Source organism: Lissotriton vulgaris, chromosome 6 (genome assembly GCF_964263255.1).
Source record: "Lissotriton vulgaris chromosome 6, aLisVul1.2, whole genome shotgun sequence".
NCBI lineage: Eukaryota > Metazoa > Chordata > Amphibia > Caudata > Salamandridae > Lissotriton > Lissotriton vulgaris.
The window spans coordinates 1,254,066,542-1,254,086,489 of NC_141694.1; the positions used below are offsets into that span (position 1 = coordinate 1,254,066,542).

At 45.0% G+C, this 19,948-nt stretch overlaps 1 protein-coding gene across 1 annotated transcript in view; it reads left to right on the plus strand.

Moving 5' to 3' along the window:
* The window catches only part of LOC147708714 (uncharacterized), a 260,037-nt gene that overhangs the window by 188,007 nt on the left and 52,082 nt on the right, over positions 1 to 19,948 (plus strand). Inside the window, exon 15 of the mRNA XM_086925764.1 lies at positions 4,508 to 4,597. Within this exon, the coding sequence (XP_086781890.1) occupies positions 4,508 to 4,597 (90 nt within the window). The remainder of the gene's footprint in view (positions 1 to 4,507; positions 4,598 to 19,948) is intronic.

Below are 19,948 nucleotides of genomic sequence, written 5' to 3' on the forward strand. Positions count from 1 at the left end.
CGCATCAATTTAGCAGCATCCGTGACACAGGCCTTATAGTCTGCTTGTTTCAGTTCCAATTCATGCAACAGTGCAGGCGTGTCATTCCCACCCAACTCACTTTCAAGCGCAGTGATTTCAGTTTCAAGAGCCACAACAGCCTCCCTCTTCACCCTACGCTCAGTAGCAATGAGTGACAGGGCGGAACCCCGAATAACCGTCTTGAAGGCCTCCCAGAGAACAGTGGGGGAAGTGACAGAGCCCAGGTTCTCAGAAAAATAGCAATCTATTGCTTTAATCAATTCCGAGCGGAGCCGGGGATTTTTAAAATGCCAGGGGGGAATCGGGGGGACTCTGTTACCATGCCGACCACCCACAGAAATCGTGATCAACAGGGGGGAGTGGTCCGAGATACCCCGGGGAAGGTGCCGAACCTCACGAACAGTGGACAAAGTGGAGGCTAACATAAAAAGATAGTCAATACGGGAGAGGCTGCCGTGCGCGCCAGAATGAAAAGTGTATTGTTGGAGCGTGGGATGTAGTGAGCGCCAGACATCTACTAAGCCAAAAGTGTCAGCCATTTCACTGAGCCACATCTGGGACTGTGGTACTACTCTAGGGGGTAGTCGGTCGCAGTCGCCGGACATGACAGAATTGAAGTCCCCGACCAGGACCAACAGGCCGTCAGGCAGCCCAAGAAGAGTCCTACCTAAATCAGCATAAGTGGTAGCCTGCAGTCCCGGGGGGATATAGACAACAACAAACACGACCTGCTTACCCTCCCACCTCCCCGAAACAGCAGCATACCGCCCACGCTCATCAAGGATAACATCATCAATAGCAAGAGCAAGGGAAGACTTTACCATAATACCCACACCCCGGGAACCCGAAGTGAAACCCGCATGTGCAACCAGTCGATAACCCCGGCGGTCTAATGCCTTGCAAGCGTTACCAATCAAGTGGGTCTCTTGAAGGAACACAACATCAGGGGCGTGGCGCCTCAAAAATTGCAGTACAATGCCCCGCTTAATTCTATCCCCCAGACCATTCACGTTCCAGGAAAGAATCCGCAGTTCACCCCCCCCCATTATGGCAGAAGCATTCCACACCCACCCCCCAGCAGGACCCACTGTGAACAATCATTGCAAGAAATGAAATACCATGAAACAGAGAACAGAACAAATGAAACGAAACACAAACCAGTCCCCAAACACCAACCCCAGAACCCAAACCCGTTACAACACCCCCCTCCCTGCACCCCTGCTGACTAAAAAGCCACCCCCAACTGCAGTGTGCCTGTCGCCCCATACTTCTACACAAAGAACCCCCCGAGGAGGAAGGGAGAAATCACCCGTTACCGCACCGCCACGGGCAGGGTCATCAGAAAATAAGTCAATATGTACAGTACGTTGCATAGTCTCAATCGGAACCTCCAGGGCATCTGTTACTCCTGGGCCTCTGCACCACCCTCCGCGCCACCAGGGCCTCCGCTCCCACAGTCATCTGCCGGCAACGAGTCCAACCAGTCGGCAGCACGTTCAGGTTGATCAAAGAAATAGGCACGTTCCCGATATTCAATCCGGAGCCGGGCCGGAAACAGCATGGCGTATTTCAGTCCCCGGTCCCTTAGGCGACGCTTCACTCCGAGGAAACCAGATCTTTGCCGCTGCACTTGAGGAGTGAAGTCGGGATATATGGAGATAGAGTTATTGTCATACTTCAGGGGACCATGCTTACGGGCGGCCTGGAGGATAGCATCCCTGTCCCGGTAATGAAAAAGCTTGGCAATGATAGGCCTCGGCGGATTCCCCAGCTTCGCTTGACCTCCGGGGAAACGATAGGCGCGCTCAACGGCAAAGAACTTACTAAGCCCTGCCGGGGCCAGGTGGGCGACTATCAGTTCCTCGACCAGCAGATCGGTCGCTACCGAACCATCGCCTTCCGGAACTCCGACCAGGCGTATGTTGTTCCGCCTGGCCCTGTTATCATAGTCCTCCATCCGCTTGAGCAGCAAGTCGTGCGATGCACGCAGATTGCCAATTTCGGACTGCGCCTCAGCCATGTCGGTCACCAGGCTCGACGTTTTAAGATCCAGTGCCTTCACCCGCTCATTCGTTTTGGCCAGGTCGGCTCGGATCAGAGTCACATCCACCGCCACCGTGTCAATTTTGGTCACCACGGCCTCAAACTGTTGGCCCATGTCGGCCTTAAGTCCAGTGATGGCAGCCATTAGGTCTTGGAGCGATACTTCCGACGTGGACGATGTGTCCGTTTGAAGTCCTTCAGCACCCATGCATACGGTCCCGGGGGAGCCTCTCGGCTGGGTATAGCGTTCGATCATGTTCGTTTGGATCGATCCCCCCCGGGTCGCAGCTTTCCGGCGTCTTTCGGCCTCCACTTTCGTCGCCATCTCGCCTCCAGAGTTGGGCGGCTAGCCAAAGGAGGTGATGAACAGGTAGAAAAGTCTCGAAACTCCGATGCGCCAATGAAGCAGAGGTGTAGCGGCCTCCTTGCCAGTCCAGCGGAGGATCGTTGAGATCGAGAGGGCAGCAGGCGAGGCAGAGTAGGAGGAGACAGGAACAAAGGGAAGGAAACCGAAAGTGAAAGCAATACACCTCCGGCGGGCCAGATGCCAGGCAGCCGTTGTTGTTCAATTACATGTCGGCCACAGTGGGCAGCCGAGTCCCCGGTCGCGCCAGCGGGCAGGCCAGAAAGTTCCAAGTTGCAGAAAAATGGTCCCCAAGGTCCGATTTCGACCGGAAAAGGATCAGTCGCATCAGCGATGATAGTGCTGCAAAAGCCCGTCAAAATGACCAGGATAGGTGAAGGATAGATAAAGGAGGACGGCGCGGGTCTCGGGAGCTCTCTGCTCACGCGACCATCTTGGATGCCCGCGTAGCTCCTCCTCCAGTGATTACATTATTATGTTCTTTGAGTTTTGACAATAATGTTTCCGAAGGTTTGTTGACTTAAAATGAATGCTGTTTCATCAAGGTTAATAAAGGCTACGAATTTACTCTTTAAATAGATGACTGTTTACAATGTATGTTTCTCAAGACAGCGTAGTTTATACAATACTACCATATACACATAGCCAAAATGTATGAGGAAGATTTTATGTGAATCAGTGCTGTTTCTTTCTTTTTTGATTCCAACATTACCAGTTGAACTAGCCATTCAAACTCTAAATATAAAAGACACCAGGATCTTCTGGATAAATTATAAATTCCACGCAAACCTTTGAAACTGTTTATCTCATCACCACCTGAAATCAAACTTTCTCTTAATGAAGTAGACCCAGACTGATGGCTTGTACAAACTTCAACTGTGCAAAAGTAAATAAGACTTTCCCCGGTTTTGTAAATGCATATTTAATGGTAGCACCCATCTTAATGTCATTCACAAGTAGAAGCATGGTGTCCTTTACATATATTTTAAAAAGAAGTCTAGGAGAATTATGATGCCTTTTATGATACAAGATTTGGAATACAACTTTTTCAGAAATATCTGGAGTTAATTCGATACCCTCTGCCAGAGCCACCAAACTCTTTCCTCACTCTTACCATGATCTACTGACTTCATTTTAATCTTTGTACTCCTTAATGATAAGACCAGGACATGGTATTGACAGACCTGAAATGTGTCACAGACTCGATTGGTAGGAAGGTCGAGAATCAAGATTGCATTGTTGAAGCTGAGCACCCAAAGCTGCCATAATAAATGGAACTACTCTGCCAGAGTAACTTTAATGCATGATAATTATTCCTTGGTACATAAGAAGCCTCCTCCATCTCTGCTGACTTAGGCCCAGTCACTCAAGGAGCTTGTGGAATCCTGCAAGCTTCATAAGCTGTCGCTGGACTACCAAGGTCTTAGAGGAATGCTAGAGACATCTTAGGGAAAAAAAACACATGCACACACCATGCAGTGTATATCTAGTCTGTGGACTTTTGAAAACTCTTACATTATCATATTCAGAGGACTTTAGTAACTGTTTTAACTTCACAAATTCTGAATACACATTCAGGTGCAAGAGAACACCTGACATGGGATTCAGTGAGCTTCTGTAGCTCACTACCTCTGACGTTCCCCCGACGCGATGTCGACTCATCAAAATCTGCAAAACTAAAAACGTTTATGTGGACTTCATTATTTCCCAGGGAAGTTTTCAAAAAATGTCTTTTGAACAGAAGGATACACAACTCAAAAGAAAGGGCCATACTGAGTGAATATTTGGCTAGCCGCTGCATCCGCATGTACAAAGGCATAAATAAATATATTTCAAAATATTTCTATATATAAATGTATATATACATATATATGTGTGTATGTGTGTGTGTGTATAACTTGATGATATACACATACTATATATATATTCAAGCATGTTTCTGTTATAAAATGGTAGGAAAATATTATTATTTGATATCCTCAAATACAAAGTAGTAGGCTGAGAAGGAACGTGAGCCTCATTAGTGGAGGCTGGAGTTGGCTGTAATCATTGCTGAAGTCATTTTTGGATTCTTTACAGCTTCCTGTATGCCTTTCAAGACACCGCATGGGACAGAGGAATTTTCCATTGATTCTGCGCATCCCACTTCATATTGCTGGAAGAGTATGGGTAAGTGAAAAATTATTTTAATGGAGGAATAGGCGCCAGGTATTTGGGTGTTTCATTTGCCCTCCATGCATGTTCTTTAACAATGGATCCACTATAAATGTTATTTCACACACCCTACTCCCAATCCATAACTAACTTGACCTTCTTCTAAACAAAGCTGATCCTAGCATTCTCACCAAACAATAATACCTCTAAACCTTAGACTATCTTCACTTGTTGCACTGTCATTAAGCCCACTTCACTATTCCACTATGCCACTTTTCTGGCAAATTCTTTCCCCTTTCCTCTTCGTTCCCCATATGTCTTGATTAGACATCACTCTACTTTTAGCTTCCCCATTTCATTCTCTGGCACTTCCTCCCTCACCTACACACCCTAAAAATAAAGTTTAATTAAATTCAACAGGTATAGATCTTCAGACACATTGGATATTTTTTGGCTCGCTAGTTTTAACCACTTCCATATTTCTACATTTACATGCTTTTCATGCAATTTATGAGATTGCATCAGGTAGATAAACTCACCTTCTTAAATGTGGGTGGTGCTAAACACTTTGATGAGGGTTTTTCAAATGGTGTTGTGTGGATAATGGAAGTGGGCTTTGGAGTATTTTTTGCCTCATGCTATTTCTTACCTCTTCAACAGCCACGTTGGCCCACCACAGAAGCAATGATGAGGCTGAACAACAGCTTAATACTTTACACTGGTGAAAGGGTAAGTGACAGATGATTTCAAAGGCACCATGTTTTTTAGTATTGTCTTTGTCCCAGCACATTTTATCTAGTTGGCTTCTAGCAATGGTGGATGGTCTACAAAGCCAATCTCATCCCTTGCACTCTGCCCCCATCCAAAGCAAAACCGTTAATCTCTTCTTTACAGCATCCTAATCATATTGGCCTCTGGGTTTTGAAATGACTGTTTCTTTAAGTTTATCAATGCCAAATTAACTCTGTTTTTGCAAGGATTAATAAAGGCCACCAATTATTCTTTACATATATGAATATTTACAATGCACAATTTGCAAAGCAGTCTATCTCTCATCCTTTCTTTCACTCCTCCAAACTACCCCACACTCCCTTCACATCCTTTTTCGCACCTACACAGAGTAAACATATTTTTCAAATCACAACCACTTTTCAAGGTTATTGGCTAGATCTGCAGACCGTGTATATCCACATCACCATTTACAAGTGCCTAAGACCTCATCTGACAGTTGGCTCTCTTAAATACGTTACGAACAGACTCCAAGTCGTACAGAATGCAGCTGCATGGCTGCTGTTGAATATACCCAGACATCAATCAGCCAGATCCTCCTTGAGGGAGCTTCATTGGCTCCCGGTCCAAGCTAGGATCAAATTTAGGTCCATAAGCTTGGCTCACAGAGCCATGTATGGGGGAGGCCCCACCCTGATACAAAAGTTGGTCTCACATTATTCTCCCCTTCGCCACCTCAGGTCAAGCTCTAACTTTCTGATGAATCCCACCAGCTTCAAGAGAGCCAGGTGGGGTGGAATGTCTTTCGCCCACCTGGTATCTAAACTGTGGAACAGTATGGATCCGAAACTCCGACTGATTTAAAACAAAGCGTCCTTCAAAAAAAGACTCAAAACATGGCTTTTCCCCTAAATTCATGCGCAAACAACTGCCTGTACTATCTCACCTCAGCGCTGGGATGCCCAAGGGTAGCTATGCGCTTTCAAAATCCCCTAAACCTAAATCGACTGTTCACAATCCATTACAAAATAAAAGTATTCCCTTTTTGTTTTTTTGTAAATAGTGACAGCACTTTTGACATAACAGGGACACCATATTTTCCAGTCCAGTGGGGAGTGGCAATCCAATTTCAGACTCAAACTCATTGTTTGGTGTTTGCAGAGCATTTGCCCTCCCTCCCTTCTTTGTATATGACGTCACCAGAACTCCTCTATAGCCAGTGGACCATATTACAGGTTACCTTTTATGTATTTTCTTATTTTACATACTTACTTTGGGGTAATACACTTGAAAAGATTGATTTCAAACAGACAAATGTTATTGGCAATAGTAAGTAAAATATTGGATCATATCGTTTAGTTGCCTGCAGTGAAATAAAAAGTAATGCTTGATTATGCTGAATATGGAATTTTAGAAAACACATTCTTCTTATACGAGTAAGGGATTGTCCAAGCTGTTCTCTCAAAGGGTCAGCTAGCAATGACATTTATTGGATTTAGAATATTTACCTTTTTCAACTCTCCTCTTAACTTTTTTTGTCCTGTACAGAACTGTACACAGTTTGGCATGGTGGAAATTATCATGCCAAATTTGTTGCAGGGCCCAAGGTCTTGGTGGAATCTAAAAAAGATTTTTCAATGGAGCATTTGCCTAAACTGCTCCATTTTGTAACTACATAATTGTGACTGCATTGTGTGCTATACATGTGTGTGCGTGTATATGAACATATATACATATATTTATATATATATATATATATATATATATATATATATATATATATATATATATATATATATATATATATATATATATATAGAGAGAGAGAGAGAGAGAGATAGAGATTGAGATAAATGTTTGAGATACATTTGGATATATCTTGAGCGAGCAAGTGATAGGCTATAGTTTTCTCCAGACATTTGTGCATATTCAAACAACAAGAAATGAAAAAAACGCCTTTTCTAGACGAATCACATTACAGGTAAAAACAATTCAGTTTTCTAACGTCCTGTGATTATCTTTCCACCTATCCGAGAGTTGGGTCTGTAGACTGATCTGAGAGGAGAGGGGTTGTAATAATGTTTAGTGCAGTCAGCTTCTGAAGTCTTTTTGCCTGATGCCTTTTTTTATATGTTTCCCAGCTACCCATTTGGCCTACCACAGGTGTAATGGCACATTGGAGCACCCAAAAGGTTACGCCCCTTCATCATAATGCTGGAAGAGAAATGGTAGGTGATAAGGGATGCTAGTAAGTGAGTTGGAACCTTGTATTGAATGTTTCCCTTGTCTTTCCATGCTAGCAATGTCGAAATGGTCTCTAGTGTAGTTATTCAGCATGACACCAAAGATTGCCCTATTCCTTGTCTTTCTAATAATGCCTTGACCAAGAGTCACTCATTGCTCTTCATGCTCACTTATCTTAGGGCGAGAAAGCAAAAGACACACAATTGATGGACGGAGTGCAGAACAAATCAAAACACTCACCCCCAGTCAAGAGATCTGGGTTAAATCCATCATTCTTTTGCTCACCATTCCACCCCAGTTTAAACCTGGCCATATGCAAATCAGTCTTGACCATGTGCCTCATGGGAACAGTCCACCCCGAACTGCCAAGCCAGGTCCTCACTGGACCAGAAACAAGCATCCTAGGACCGGTTTCGGGGTTTCCCCCTCTTCAGCCAGGATAGCTTGATTCCAATGGCACAGTGAGCCCAGGACGCACATCTGGGCATACCTGGTGCGCTTAGGATGAGAAAGCAAAAGACACACAATTGATAGACAGAATGCAGAACAAATCAAAACATTCAGCCCCAGTCAAGAGAACTGGGTTAAATCCATCATTCTTTTGCTCACCATGCCATCCCAGTTTAGACCTGGCCGTATGCAAATCAGTCTTAACCCGGTGCCTCATTGGAACAGTCCAGCCCGAACTGCCAAGCCAGGTCCTCTCTGGCCCGGAAAAAAAGCATCCTAGGACCGGTTTCGGGTTTCACCCGTCTTCAGCCAGGATAACTTGATTCCAGTGGCACAGTGAGCCCAGGACACATGTCTGGGCATACCTGGGGTAAAAAGGACGAGAAAGCAAAAGACACATAATTGATAGATGGACTGCAGAACAAATCAAAACATTCACCCCCAGTCAAGAGATCTGGGTTAAATCCATCATTCTTTTGCACACCATGCCAACCCAGTTTATAGCTGGCCATATGCAAATCAGTCTTGACCCTGTGCCTCATGGGAACAGTCCAGCCCGAACTGCCAAGCCAGGTCCTCACTGGACCAGAAACAAGCATCCTAGGACTGGTTTAGGGGTTTCACCCCTCTTCACCCAGGGTAGCTTGATTCCAGTGGCACAGTGAGCCCAGGACTCACATCTGGGCATACCTGGCGCACTTTGGGTGAGAAAGCAAAATACACATAATTGATAGACGGAATGCAGAACAAATCAAACCATTCACCCCCAGTCAAGAGATCTGGGTTAAATCCATCATTCTTTTGCACACCGTGCCAACCCAGTTTATAGCTGGCTAAATGCAAATCAGTCTTGACCCTGTGCTTCATGGGAACAGTCCAGCCCGAACTGCCAAGCCAGGTCCTCCCTGGACCGGAAACAAGCATCCTAGGACTGGTTTAGGGGTTTCACCCCTCTTCAGACAGGGTAGCTTGATTCCAGTGGCACAGTGAGCCCAGGACTCACGTCCGGGCATACCTGAAGCACTTTGGGTGAGAAAGTAAAAGACACACAATTGATGGATGGAATGCAGAACAAATCAAAACATTCCCCCCAGTCAAGAGATCTGGGTTAAATCCAACATTCTTTTGTTCACTATGCCACCCCAGTTTAGACCTGGCCATTTGCAAATTAGTCTTGACCCTGTGCCTGAATTGGCATGGTGAGTACAAAAACTATGGATTTAGGTCCAGATCTCTGTACTTGGGTGAATGTATGACATTGTTCTGTGTTCTGTCCATCAATTGTTCTTTTTGCATTTGTCCCCCCGAGTGGGACAGGTATGCTCAGACGTGAGGCCCTTGCTCTACATGCCTCTGCAGTCAAGCTATCCTGGGTGATGAGGGCTGAAATCCCGAAACCGGTCGTAGGTTGCTTGTTCCCAGTCCAGTGTGAACCAAGCCTGGCAGTTCAGGCTGGACTGTTCCCATTGGGCACAGGGTCAGGACTGATTTGCATATGGCTGGGTCCAAACTGGAATGGCATGGTGAGCAAAAAAAACAACGAATTTAGGCCCAGATGTCTGTACTGGCCTGAATGTATGACATTGTTCTGCATTCTGTCCATCAATTGTTCTTTTTGCATTTGTCACGGGTCGGGTATGCTCAGACCTGAGTCCCGTGCTCTCTGTGCCCTTGGAGTCAAGCTATCCTGGCTGAAAACCCAAAACTGGTCATAGGATGCTTGTTTCCAGTCCAGGGAGGACCTGGGCTGGCAATTCGGGCTGGCCTGTTCCCATTGGGCACAAGGTGCATGACTGATTTGCATATGGCTGGGTCCAAACGGGAATGGCATGGTGAGCAAAAAAACGATGGATTCAGGCCCAGATCTCTGTACTGGGGTTAATGTATGACATTGTTCTGCATTCTGTCCATCAATTGTTCTTTTTGCACTTATCTTGGTACACATTTTTCAAACAACATTTTTTCAGTTACCTTGCAATACTTTTACCTGAAACATAACATTTGGCTTGATTGCTTAATTTTTCAACAAAGTCGATATTTTCATATCACCTGCAGCAGTGCCCCACCCAATAGAAATTTGTGTTAAATTCGATAAGCTTCTAAGAATTCTGTTTGGCCTTGAACTTTATGTTGGCCGTTTTAAACGTACCTGTCCCTAGTGACACCACATATAAGGGGACAAATGGAATGCCTTGTTTGTCCTGGTAATATCCATACCCTCTAGGATACTCTTACCACATGGCAATTCCTGGAAAGTCCTACTCCTACCTTTAACATCTACATAATAGACATCATAACAAATATAAAATAGACATTTTTCAGAACATACTAAAGAACATGTTTAGCCAATCCCTCTCAGTCACATTCTAGTTCCATTTTCTATGGCAGACCCATCAGACCATGGCACTTCTCAATATGTCAAGAATATCCAGCATTCTCTAAGACTATTGTTATGCTAGAGATTTGCACCATCACGGATGCCCAAGAATTTCCAAGATTCATTGTCCCAGGGCCGTTATAGTACTAGGGGATAGACCACTACAAGTTGCAAAGAAATATTGCATTATGGTAGGGCCAGTATTTTACCATGGGTGGGCAATGTGAATCCTCTAATGAAAGTAACTGGTAGCCAAGAATCATCAACACCAGTGCCTCCGACACATTGATTTTTTTCCCCATGCAATACATACTAGCTGTAGGAACACTTTTTTAACCAATTTATGTTCAGGGAGCATGTTTCTTTCATCTCCCTAAAAAGAGCCCCAAAAAAGTCAAATGTAAATAAGCAGGATTAATCTGCACAAAAAAAAAATCATACACAAGCATGCACACTCACACACATGCACACATTAAAGTAGAATGAAACCCAGAAGGAAAACAAGTAGAAAACATATAACTCCTGATTTCTTTTTAACTAAAAAGCCATACTTATTTTCCAGTTGTGGGCATCTTTCTCCACCGATGTAGCATCGCCCTACAGACATAGAAAGTACAATGATCTTTTGAAGGCTTTTGAACTGTTCAGCACCACATTTGGTTTGCTCAAATCTATTCTGTAGATTAGGGTCTTGTAGAAGGTTGACATAAATCGGTCGGCTAAACTATGAAGAAATAAGCAAGAGCCTTCATTCCCTACAGCATTCCTTTCATCTTCCTGAATGATTGGTGGCATGTACCAAAATACTTGAATCTAACTCTGTGGATTGGTGGATCTCATGGGTCAAAATAAAGATTCGACCAGGGGTAATAACAGATCACTTTCTCCATAGACTTAATGGTATATTTGAACTGCCTTCAATGGCTTATCCATCTAATGCATACTGAATGCTCCATTAAGAATCCTTAAGGATAGCAGTAATTGTGCTAGGAGTTCTGATACATTCCAGTGTGTACGGAGAAGAAGGAACCTCCGAATGTTGCAGAACTGAAGATATAGCTGCAAAGTGATAACCTTGTGCTCTCTGCATATTTTGCAACTTGTAGCTTCAGTAACATCTCCCTTGAAGGTACTGCTATGAAGTACAAAGGCCAACATACTCTTCTAATGTTCAGATCTATTCAAAGTGAGTGAATCTTTAAAGATTACTGATGCCAATAGCATTCCAGGTAAATGCTATTTCATCCTCCATTCCACATGATGTCATAAAGACTATTTTGATGATTATGTAGCCATTACTTACTTAAGCTTAGTGATTTGGGAAGTGTGGCCTAGTGATATGAGAGGGTCATTTGTGGAGGGCAGAGATGTCGGTTACTGAAGGTGGGCCTTGTACTGGGTTGTGCCTGGCTCTCTTTTTGTGTATTTACGGCTATCAGTCTGGCCATTCCGAGACAGAATTACACAGTGGAGCAGCTCTGTGATGTTCAGTGTCGTACTGCACAATGATGAGGGAGACTGCGTAAGTAAGAGGGGATGTCAGTGAGGGGAATTATTTATACAATTTTGTGTTTCCTTTATCCTCCATTGATGTATTTCTGTTACGGTATTTGTGTGAGACACATTTAAAGCTGAAATCTGATGGAAAATCGAACAATTTAGATTATGCAATTCAGGATGCTGAGCTCTGCTATGATGAAATATCTTCAAGCTAAACCTTCACAAAGTAACTGCTGCCACAACAATTTAGAGATACGCAGAAATAATGAGATCCTTTGATGAGCGAAAAGTCCTGTAGCAGGATAGCCATTCACATCTTTGCTATGTGCATGCAGAAGACTGGCAAGATCCTTGCTCTTTATAAATTAAACCCAAGCATGCATTGACACTTTTAACTCAAAATAATTATATATGATTCTCTCATGAAAAAATGTATCCTGTAAGCCGGGCAAAGAGCCCGAGCATGACCAGTCTACAGAGCTTCTTATTTGAGCAGCACATCTGTATTCAGTCTGATTACTGGAGATTCCAAAATCAGTTGTAAATAAACAGACTCTGATTAACTATGAATTGCAACTGATCGATCGTAAACAAAAGCAATATATTTAAATTTTATTCTCTAAAATACTTCAACATGATTAGATTTAAATTTATTCAGATGATCTGTCATAACTGACAGGCTATAAGGAGTAATTTCAACTTTCCATTTTTCTCTAAAAATACAATATGAACCAATCATAATCTTCCAACACATGTGCCATAAATGTCCATTTTAGCATTTCATTTTATGTAAGTCAGGGTGTGTTTTGTATTGAATTTCAAAATGGATTACTATGCTACTTTCATTCCTCGACCACTAGATACTGACATTTTTTAAAATAGATGAGGGATTCATTATCTTCCTTCTATAACAAATGATGTCAAAACTAATGGCTAACTGGGTGTCACTAACTTTGAAGTTTCCAATACTGACCATCAAAATATTGGCATGAACTGGTCTGCACTAATGACAACAAAGCTCACCAACCTATATCTTCAATGTCAAATTTCCTATCCTGGTGCTGATGCTTAAATTTGTTTATGTCCCAATTTGTCAGGATGGACAAAAGAGTGAAGAAACCAAGAACTGTGATCAGGTATAACCCCAGGGTTAAAGGAGATACCAAGGGGCTTATTAAAAGTCTGGCGGTCCATGGACCGCCAGACTCGCAGGGATGCAGTGGTCTTCCGAGCGCCCTGTTACAATTATAGTGGTCAGACCGCCAATGGCCTCCAGCAGCAGCCAGGGAACCGCTACAAAGCAGCATAATTTCACAATGGTCTAATCTGTCAATGCAACTTAATCAAGATGATTATTCTCACTTGCTACCTATACCTCTTTCTGGCATACTTTTGTATTTAGCCAAAGGCTTTTTTTACACAAACAGAGGCTATCTAGCAAATATTTATCTGAGGTATAAAAAGCCTAGGGCTAATATCCTTATGTTACAGCAAACACAACTGGAGGGTGGACTTTAATTACCACATTTACGTTTCTACTTTCTAGCAGCATTTACGTCCAGACTAGTAAAAGCATTGGGATACGAACCAAGGGGACTTGTTTCCAGAATTCCTCTCTTGGGGAAACCAATATCTCCCCAAACTTTGGAATTATCGATACTGTCTGTAAGAAGTTGGCCTAGTATATACTGTCCACAAATTAAAGTGGGCACCTTGCACCAGTTCAAACGACCCTTATGATGTATAAGGTCAAAGAAAACCTTTAGGCTTAATCGTGAAGGAATGTAAAGCAGCTTGTTTTACCAGAATGTCACCTTTAGTATTAATTAAATGAAAGGGAACCACACAGTAGTTATAGAAATATGTATTTATTTATATAACACTCTCTAGTATCCTATACACAAGGATACAGCACAAAGAACACAATACTTTAGTACAGAATCAATCGTAAGTAGCAATAATGCACAGTGGGCCCAGAAGGGGAACCAAACCATGTACTAAAATAGGGGTATAAGAACCACGACTCGAGTCAAGACCAAGTCTAGAAGGTGTATAATCGCTGGGACCCTAAGGAACCACCCAAAGTGAGTACTTAGGGACCCCACGGAGGACGGGTGCAGTGTGCGTACACAACCTCTTCTGCCAGATAATTCAATAGGAGAGTCGTGGTTGCACTTTTACAGTTTACAGTTTAAGGACCCTTCCGGAAGCACTAGGAAGAAACCCCGTGGAAGTTAGGAGGCTGGAGAGCTAAACCACCTGTGGATACTGTCGTACCCGAGTTACCTATCCCAGGGGAGCAGGGTGGATAGGTCTGAAGAGGCGTCGGAAACCGCAGTCGATCTCCATGGGAGTCTTCCATAAACAGTCACTGCAGGGAAGGAGAAAAGTGTCTGGTGTAATCCAAATGTGGCTTCAGGATGAAGAGAACCTAAAAGCAGAGGAGGCAGAGTCTGGGCCATTGGGAGTGACCAGGGGCTCATAAGCAGATGCCCACCAAGATGAGATGAAGGTTTTCTTGACTCTGCAGCCAGGGGGACCAGACTATGTTGAAGACAACCAGGAGCCAGATGCGAGCTGTCCCACGAAGGATGTTGAGTGCTGAGGGGTTGGTGTCCGGCGGGAGCACCAACAAGCCTTGGCACCGGCAACCCACGCAGAAGGTCAAGAAAGGTTGCGGAGTGAACCAGCAAGGTCCAGGGGACTCACCAATTGCAGTGGAATCAGGGTAATCCTGGAGCAACTAGGTAAGCCACAAGAAAGTAAAATTGACCTTCACAGAGACCCACGGGCCGGAGCCATAGAAGTCGCGAGGTGCCCTCTGGCAGTTTCAAAGAACAACAGCTTGCAGGGCACAGAGTCAATTGAAGCCTGAGTTCTTGATAGAAAATGTGCAAAGAGGTGGGGGCGATAAACAGCCCAGTGCACAAAGTTTGGGAACTCCAACAAGCATATGCACTTGCAAAAGTACGCGGTGCACATGGGTTCAAGTTATGCAGTCCCCATAAGGAATACTGGCCTCAAACTTGGTGAAATGGCAGCTGAGCCTCAAGGAACGTCGGAACCCACCTCCAGTGTTGCTGGAATCTTTGGAGTACTCAGGAGCAGCAAACCAGTCAGACGCTGTGCCTGCAGATGCTGGGGAGTGACTCCTGCACTCCAAGGGAGATACTTCTGTTGTCTTTGATGCACCACAAGTCCTGCACGGAGCCTGTATGGTGTACAGGCACAGACCAAGCTTTGGTCGGAGTGGGAGATAAAGTCGGTCCTAGCCGAAGTCCAGCTGAGTGCAGAGTGTCCAGACTGTTGAAGGTCAGTGGTTTCTTCTTGTTGAATCTTTTCCACATCGAATCTAATGTCACACAGTCAGGTAAGACCTTTTGTACTCACGGGAGAGGGTTGGACAGATCCAGGAGACCCACCCAGAGGAGGGTCTGGACAATGGAGAGGATACTCCCCTGTCCTTTGTCCAGTTTTGCGTCAGAGCAGGAGCCAACGGCTCCCAGAACTAGTTTGAACTGGACTATGCACAAGGACACCAAGGGGCCCCTCGTGCAGACTTTCATGCACTTTGGAAGTGCACCCACCTAGTCCCAATACACTACATCCTGTCTCGGAGGTGATTACTCCTCCCTGTGACAGGCTGCTTAGTGTACTGCCTTCCCCTGCTGGAGCTTGGCTCAGCAGCAAGAGGGCAGAAATCTGGTCGGCTGCATCCATTTTGTGCTGACCGGGTCAAGAAGGCTGGTACTGAGAAGACTAGGGACCCGCCGAAGCTTGCTTCAGAAGGGTGGAATCTTACCTCCCACACCAGTTAAGAATGTGTAGGTATGATTCCAAGGTGTTTTATACCAGACACAACATGTTTTGTTTCAGCCGTTTTCAAGATCGCATTTACTGCAAGGTTATAATTAGGGCTTCCGGTTTTATGGTATTTATCTTTTTTAACATTTCCGTCTGTATTTATCCATATTTATTTTTTACCCATCTTATTGGAATTTATCCATATTTAGTTTGTGATTTGAGAATATATGGAGTCATACAATGGGATGTTTCCTCATTTATTTAACTGATAAACATGCACTCATAATTTGCTGCCTGTCGCGTTGTAGCAATTTAAGCAGCCAAATATAGTGCAAAACACCACACCTTCAGGTAAATATGAGCATTATAATACAAATATATGTTACCATACACCTGCATTTTGGGAAATCTCAACCTATTTTTAGCTTCTCATGTTCTTTATCTGCTCAGCTGTTATCTTAGAAATCACGAAAAATAGCATGGAGAGTCACCCACAAAAAGCCCACTTTTCTGCATATATCTGCTTTTACAAATATATACAGACAGTAAACACTTTGTTTTCTGTCTGTAATTATCTGTAAACATCCATAAAAAATTAAAAGCAGAAGCCTTAGTTACAATGCACCTCTACCTATAAGTCTGGCTGTGTCACAGACAACCTGGGAGAATGGTCCCCGAAGTATGCAGAAGGGCTCTGATCATGCAGGAGCCCCCTCTCCCTTAAAACCTAGCACCTTGCCTTCAGGATTGTTAAGGCCTGCTATAGGGGGGACCTATAGGTTTTAAGTGTAGTGACCTGTAGATATAGTGAACCTATATCTTTCGTAAGTGGTGCAAGCACCAACTTACACAGGCTTAAGTAGCTGGCCTGTAGGTCCATTTTGCATGGCATCTCATGGGTTGCATAATACATGCTTCAGCCCATGGGAGGCCTCTGGGGCATCTATGTCCTGGGTAAATGTCTACCATATACTAGGGACTGACAAGAGTACCTCGGTATCCAATCTGTAGCGTACCTAGTGCACAACATAACCAATTTAAGGAGAAAGCAGATGGACTGGGGTCCTGGGTAGCAGGAATCTAGTCAGACTATTCAAAACAGTGTAACATCAAGCAAAGAATGATGGTAACCATAAGTAGCAGATCCTACTTTCCTATACAACCGCCCCCCCACTCCCCAATGTAAGGAGATGAGACTAATCTTGCCCAGTTGAGTCTTCATTTTCTAAGTTGAAATATCTGGAGAGTCCATCTGCATTGGCATGGTTAGTCCCAGGCCTATGTTCCACTGTATAGTCCATCCCCTGTAGGGAAATGGACGCCTCAAAAGTTTGGGGTTTTCACTCTTCATCTGTTTTATCCATAAGAGGGGCTTTTGGCCTGCCTGAACAATGAAGTGTGTGCCAAACAGGTATGGCCTCAACTTCTTCAGAGCCCAAACCACAGCAAAGGCTTCCCTCTGTATGGTTGACCAACGTTTCTCTGTGGGGTCAACCTTCTGCTAATAAAAGCTACTGGTTGTTCCTGATCCTCAGCATTAAGTTGTGACAACACAGCCTCTACCCCAACTCAGAAGCATCTGTTTGGACAATTAATTGTTTAGAATAGTCAGGACTTTGTAGAATGGGAGCAGTGCACATGGCCTGCTTAAGGTCATCAAATGCCTTCTGACAGCTAACTGTCCACTGAACTTTCTTGGGCATTCTTTTTGATGTGTGATCCTTCAAGGGAGTCACTATAGACCCATTTCCTTTAACAAACCTCCTGTAATACCCAGTTAAGCCCAAGAAAGCTTTGATCTGAGTCTGCATAGTGGTAGCAACCCGGTCCATGATGGTCTGAATTTTGCTCTGCAATGGTTGAATGTGACCTCCACCCACAAGGTGGCCCAGGTACACAACCTTACTCAGCCCTATCTGGCTCTTAGTAGCCTTGATAGTGAGGCCTGCTTTTTTCAGAGCCTCCAAAACATTCTTTAGGTGGACCAGGTGATCCTCCCATGTGGAGCTAAAGACAGCGATACCATCTAGATATGCTGCTCAATAGGCTTCCAGGCCTGTGAGAACTTTATTCACCAACCTTTGGAATGTGGCAGGTGCATTTTTCAACCCAAAGGGCATTACCACAAATTGATAGTGCACACAAGGGGCTGACAATGCTGTTTGGGGTTTGACATCCTCAGCTAGTCTGATTTGCCAATAACCAGCAGTGAGGTTAAATGTGCTTAAGAACTTGGCTGAGGCCAAAGTATCAATAAGCTCATCAATCAATCAATCAATCAAAGGCATTTATAGAGCGCACTACTTACCCGTAGGGTCTCAAGGCACTGGGGGGAGGGGGGTGCCGCTACTGCTCGAACAGCCAGGTCTTCAGCTTCTTCCTGAAGGAGAGGTGGTCTTGGGTCAGGCGCAGGTCGGTCGGGAGGGCGTTCCAGGTCTTGGCGGCCAGGTAGGAGAAGGATCTTCCTCCTGAAGTCGCTCTTCGGATGCGGGGGACGGCGGCGAGGGCGTGGTTGGCCGATCGGAGGTGGCGTTTGGGAGCGTAGAAGTTGATTCGGTTGTTGAGGTAGCTCGGGCCTTGGTCGTGTAGGGCTTTGTGTGCGTGGGTGAGGAGGCGGAAGGTGATTCTTTTGTTGACGGGGAGCCAGTGCAGGTCTCTCAGATGTCCGGAGATGTGGCTGGTTCGTGGGATGTCGAGGATGAGTCTGGCTGAGGCATTCTGGATCCGCTGGAGTCTCTTCTGAAGCTTGGCGGTGGTGCCGGCGTAGAGGGCGTTGCCGTAGTCCAGTCGGCTAGTGACGAGGGCCTGGGTGACGGTCTTCCTGGTCTCGGTGGGGATCCACCAGAAGATCTTCCGTAGCATGCGTAGGATGTTGAAGCATGCCGAGGAGACGTTGTTGACTTGCCTGGTCATGGAGGAATAGGGTGAGAATCAGTCCTAGTGACTGCATTGAGTCCCCTGTAGTCAACACAAAATCTCATTTCTCTCTTACCACCCTACGTATGAGGTTTTGGCACCAGGACCATTGGACTAGCCCAAGGGCTATCAGAGGGCTAAATCACTCCCAATTCCAGCAACTTTTAGACCTCAGTCCTGATGCAATCTCTGACATGGTCAGGCTGCCTGTACATTTTGTTCTTCACAGGTGTGCTCTCCCCTTTTTTCACTTCATGGGTATACCAGGTGGTCCGACTGGGAGTCAGAGAGAACATGTACGTGTATTGATTGAGCACCTTCCTTCAAACAGCCTGTTGCTGCTCAGTGAGGCTGCCTGCCAAAGCTACGCCATCAACTGAGCCATTGTCATGGTTCTGTGAGAGGAGGTCAGGGAGTGGGTCACTCTCCTCCTCCTGCCCTTAATCAGTAGCCATGAGCAAGCCCATGTCTGCCCTGTCAACATATGACTTGAGCCTGTTCACATGGAGCACCCTGTGGGGCTCCTGGTAGTTCCCAGGTCCACTAAGTAAGTGACCTCTCCCTTCTGCTCAAGAATGGTATGGGGTCCATTCCACTTGTCCTGGAGATCCGCTGGAACTACAGGCTCCAACAACCATACCTTCTATCCTGGCTGATAAACAGCCAGTACAGCCTTTTGGTCATGCCAAGCTTTCTGTCATTCTTGACTTGCCTCAAGGTTTTTACTTGCCTTCTTCATGTAGTCAGCCATCCTGGAGCGGAGACGAAGTACATAGTCCACTATGTCTTGCTTAGGTGGATTGAGAGGTAACTCCCATCCCTCCTTCACTAAACACAAGGGACCTCTAACTGGATACCAAAAACAGAAGTTCAAAAGGGGTGTAGCCAACACCCTTCTGTGGGACCTCTCTGTGGGCAAAAAAAAAGACAGGGCAACAGAACATCCCATTTTCGCCTGAGCTTTTCTAGGAGTCCAATTATCATTCCCTTCAGGGTTTTTTTGAACCTTTTTAACTAACCCATTGCATTGTGGGTGATAGGGTGTGGTGAACTTGTAGTTCACTCCACACTCCTTCCACATTGCAGTAAAATAACTGGACATTAAGTTTGTACCTCTGTCAGTTAAGACCGCCTTAGGGAAACCCACCCTGGAAAAGATTCCCAGGACGGCCCTTGCCACCACGGGGGCTGTGGTGGTCCTAAGGGGAATTGCTTATGGGTATCTAGTGGCATGGTCCACCATCACTAGAATAAAACTGTGCCCAAAGGCAGTTGGAGGGTTCATGGGACCAATTATATCAATCCCATCCCTTTCAAAGGGGACCCCAAACACTGGAAGTGGAATC